At 51.4% G+C, this 4456-nt stretch overlaps 1 protein-coding gene across 1 annotated transcript in view; it reads right to left on the reverse strand.

Annotated features, from left to right (window-relative positions):
- Window positions 1-3962, reverse strand: part of LOC119958465 (neuronal tyrosine-phosphorylated phosphoinositide-3-kinase adapter 1) — a gene marked incomplete at its 3' end in the record, with an annotated part of 46575 nt that extends 42613 nt beyond the window's left edge. Inside the window, exon 1 of the mRNA XM_038787007.1 lies at window positions 3718-3962. Coding sequence (XP_038642935.1) covers window positions 3718-3920 — 203 coding nt within the window. The remainder of the gene's footprint in view (window positions 1-3717) is intronic.
- Window positions 3963-4456: the final 494 nt, after the last annotated feature.

Here is a 4456-nt window from a genome sequence, read left to right on the forward strand (position 1 = left end):
GAAACCATCTGAAGCCTATCTGACCTACACTATTCCATTTTCATCCATATGTCTATCCAGTGACCACTTAAATGCCCTTAAAGTTGGCGAGTCTACTACTATTGCAGGCAGGGCATCCACACCCCTACTACTCTCTGAGTAAAGAAACTGCCTCTGACATCTGTCCTATATCTACCACCCCTCAATTTAAAGCTATGTCCCCTCGTGTTGGTCATCACCATCCGAGGAAAAAGACTCTCACTGTCCACCCTATCTAACCCTCTGACTATCTTATATGTCTCTATTAAGTCACCTCTCAGCCTTCTCCTCTCTAACGAAAACAACCTCAAGTCCCTGAGCCTTTCCTCGTAAGACCTTCCCTCCATACCAGGCAACATCCTAGTAAATCTCCTCTGAACCATTTCCAAAGCTTCCACATCCTTCCTATAATGTGGTGACCAGAACTGCACGCAGTACTCCAGGTGCGGCCGCACCAGAGTTATGTACAGCTGCAGCATGACCTCGTGGCTCCGAAACTCAATCCCCCTGCTTATAAAGGCTAGCACACCATATGCCTTCTTAACAGCCCTATTAACCTGGGTGGCAACTTTCAGGGATTTATGTACCTGGATGCCGAGATCTCTCTGTTCATCTACACTACCAAGAATCTTGCCATTAGCCCAGTACTCTGCATTCCTGTTACTCCTTCCAAAGTGAACCACCTCACACTTTTCCGCATTAAACTCCATCTGCCACCTCTCAGCCCAGCTCTGCAGCTTATCTATGTCCCTCTGTACCTATAACATCCTTCAGCACTATCCACAACTCCACCGACCTTCGTGTCATCGGCAAATTTACTAACCCATCCTTCTACACCCTCTTCCAGGTCATTTATAAAAATGATAAACAGCAGTGGCCCCTAAACACTGACGAAAAATATCCATTTAACGCTTCCCCTATCTCCTCTGATTCCACACACAACTTTCCACGACTATCCTTGATTGGCCCTAATCTTACTCTAGTCATTCTTTTGTTCCTGATATACCTATAGAAAGCCTTAGGGTTTTCCTTGATCATATCCGCCAACGACTTTTCGTGTCCTCTCCTCGCTCTTCTTAACTCTCCCTTTAGGTCCTTCCTGGCTAACTTGTAACTCTCAAGTGCCCTAACTGAGCCTTCATGTCTCATCCTAACATAAGCCTTCTTCTTCCTCTTGACAAGTGCTTCAACTTCCTTAGTAAACCACGGTTCCCTTGCTCGACAACTTCCTCCCTGCCTGACAGGTACATACTTATCAAGGACACGCAGTAGCTGTTCCTTGAGAAAGCTCCACATTTCGATTGTACCCATCCCCTGCAGTTTCCTTCCCCATCCTATACATCCTAAATCTTGCCGAATAGCATCATAATTGCCTTTCCCCCAGCTATAATTCTTGCCTTGCGGTATATACCTATCCCTGCCCATTGCTAAAGTAAACATAACCGAGTTGTGATCACTATCACCAAAGTGCTCACCTACATCTAAATCTAACACGTGGCCGGGTTCATTACCCAGTACCAAATCCAATGATGCTTGGCTGAGAGCCCAGACAACCATTAATCAGGGAGAGTCGGAGATTGAGAGAGACCATTGTAGGAAGAGAGAGCAATGGAGAGAGAGAGAAAGGCAGACAGGGAGAGATGCAGACTGGGGAAAAGAGAGTGGGACACAGACAGAGAGATAGAAGCAGAGAGAGCGTCGTGGAGAAAGCTGGGGACAGAAAGGGACAGAGAGGACAGAGGGCTGGATTCTCCCCAGCCCGGCGGGGCGGGAGGTCCCGGGGGGATGGAGTGGCGTGAACCACTCTGGCGTCGGGCCGTCCCAAAGGTCGGAGAATCCAGCCCAGAGGGAGAGAGGGAGACCGAGATGGACAGAGACCGGCAGAGATAGACAGAGAATGGGCGACATGGTGGCACAGTGGTTAGCACTGTTGCCTCACAGCTCCAGGGACCCGGGTTGGATTCCCGGTTTGGGTCACAGTCTGTGCGGAGTCTGCACGTTCTCCCCGTGTCCGCGTGGGTTTCCTCCGGGTGCTCCGGGTTCCTCCCACAGCCCAAAGATTGGCCGTGCTAAATTGCCGTGCTAAAGGTTAGGTTGGGTTACTGAGATCCGGGGGTAGGGTGGAGGTGTTTGCTTAAGTAGGGCGCTCTTTCCAAGATCTGGGGCATACCCTGCGGGCTGAATGGCCTCCTTCTGCACTGTAAATTCTACGTTCTATGACAGAGAAAGAAAGACAGAAGAAGAGAGAAAGAGGCAATTTCTCAACACACAGGAGTGAGATTCGAGAGTATGATTTCAGTCTGAAAAACGCCAACTGATGTTCAGGACACCGACCAGCTTTGACAAGGTGCCCCATGGCAGACTGGTACAAAAGGTGAAGTCACACGGGATCAGGGGTGAGGTGGCAAGAAGGATACAGAACTGGCTCGGTCACAGAAGGCAGAGAGTAGCAGTAGAAGGGTGTTTTTCTGAATGGAAGGTTGTGACTAGTGGGATCCGTGCTGGGGCCTCTGTTGTTTGCAGTATACATAAACGATTTGGAGGAAAATGTATCTGGTTTGATTCGTAACTTCGCGGATGACACCAGGGTTGGTGGAGTGGCAGAGAGCATTGAGGATTGTCAGAGGATACAGCTGGACATAGACAGGTTGGAGACTTGGGCAGAGAAAGGGCAAACGGAGGTTAATCCGGACAAATGTGAGGTAATGCATTTTGGTAGGTCAAACACGGTGGGGAAATATACAGTAAATGGCAAAACTCTTAGGAATATAGAAAGTCAGAGAGATCTAGGTGTACAGGTCCACAGATCTTTGAAGGTTCCAACACGAGTAGACAAGGTAGTGAAGAAAGCATACGGAATGCTTGCCTTCATTGGACGGGGCATCGAGTATAAACACTGGCAAGTCGTGCTGCAGTTGTCTAGAACCTTGGTACAGCCGCACTTGGAATATTGCGCACAATTCTGGTCGCCACACTACCAGAAGGATGTGGAGGCTTTGGAGAGGGTGCAGAGGAGGTTTACCAGGATGTTGCCTGGTATGGAGGGTGTTAGCTATGCGGAGCGGTTGAATAGACTCGGGACTATTTTATTAGAAAGACGGAGGTTGAGGGGTGGCTTGACGGAGGTCTACAAGATAATGAGGGGCATGGATAGGGTGGATGGGCAGGCACTCTTTCCCAGGGTGGAGGGGTCAGTCACCAGGGGGCATAGGTTTAAGGTCCATCGGGCAAAGTTTAGAGGAGATGTGCGAGGCAGGTTTTTTACACAGAGGGTGGTGAGTGCCTGGAACGCGTTGCCAGGGGGAGGCTGTGGAAACAGATACATTAACGCCGTTCAAAAGGCATCTTCACAAACACATGGATAGGACGGGTATAGAGGGATACGGCACAAGGAAGGGCTGAGGGTTTGGTGTGGTATCATTGACCGGTACAGACTGGGAGGGCCGAAGGGCCTGTTCCTGTGCCGCATTGTTTGCTAATCTTGTAACTGTGAGGGTATTCGAGCGAAGACTGGGCAACCATTCCTTGTAACCTAATCCTTTGAGCCGTGGCATCGCCCTGGGATGATATTACTTCCCGTACCCTCCTGGACCGGGGTACCCTCCCTGAGGTGTGCTGCACGGGACTGGGCGCGGTTACTCCCATGGGGGGGGGGGGGGGGGGGGACGAGTTTGCAAAGCGCCGCTCCGCCGCCGTTACCTTTTCTTTGACTCCTCCTCCTCGCGCTGTTTCCATTCCGTCTTGGTTTTGCGGTAGAGTAGGTTCATCTCCTCGCGGAGGAAGCGGACTGGCTTGCCAGCCTCACAGCTCTGCGTGGTCAGTGTGCTATAGACGCCGAACCCTTTCTCTTCGATGAGCTGGAGGAAGGTGGCGACGGCTGCATCCTGGAGGCCGCCGGACATCTTCCGGGGGGCCGGCCAATGGGAGGAAGGCAGCGAGCACCGGGCCCTGTGGGGGGAGGGGGGGGGAGAAAAATCCACCAATCAGCGAAGAGTATATTTCCCCCCAATCCCCGTCCGTCTCACCTTCTGCATCAACCCCGCACTGCTGCCCCACGTGCATAGCCTTCTACCCACCCACCCCATGGCCCCCTCATGCCCCCGTGCCCAACTGTGCCCTTCCCCCACCTCCCTGTCCGCATGGATGCCGCCCATACCATCGTCTGGATCTCCCATGCTCATTCACCCACTACAGAATGTAGAGAACCTCATAGTGACAGCAAGGATGTGTGAAAAAGAAATGGTTCAAAAAAAGATTGATGAATGTGCTGTTTCTTGAAAGGAATATCCCATTCACAACAGGCAGGCTAGCATAGTGGTTAGCACTGGTGCATGGGAGCTGAGGTACCAGCCTCCCCGAGCAGGGGCCGGAATGTGGCGACTAGGAGGCTTTTCACAGTAACTTCATCGCAGTGTTAGTGTCAGCCTACTTGTGACAA

The sequence above is a fragment of the Scyliorhinus canicula genome, chromosome 29 (genome assembly GCF_902713615.1).
Source record: "Scyliorhinus canicula chromosome 29, sScyCan1.1, whole genome shotgun sequence".
In the NCBI taxonomy this organism is placed as follows: Eukaryota; Metazoa; Chordata; class Chondrichthyes; order Carcharhiniformes; family Scyliorhinidae; genus Scyliorhinus; species Scyliorhinus canicula.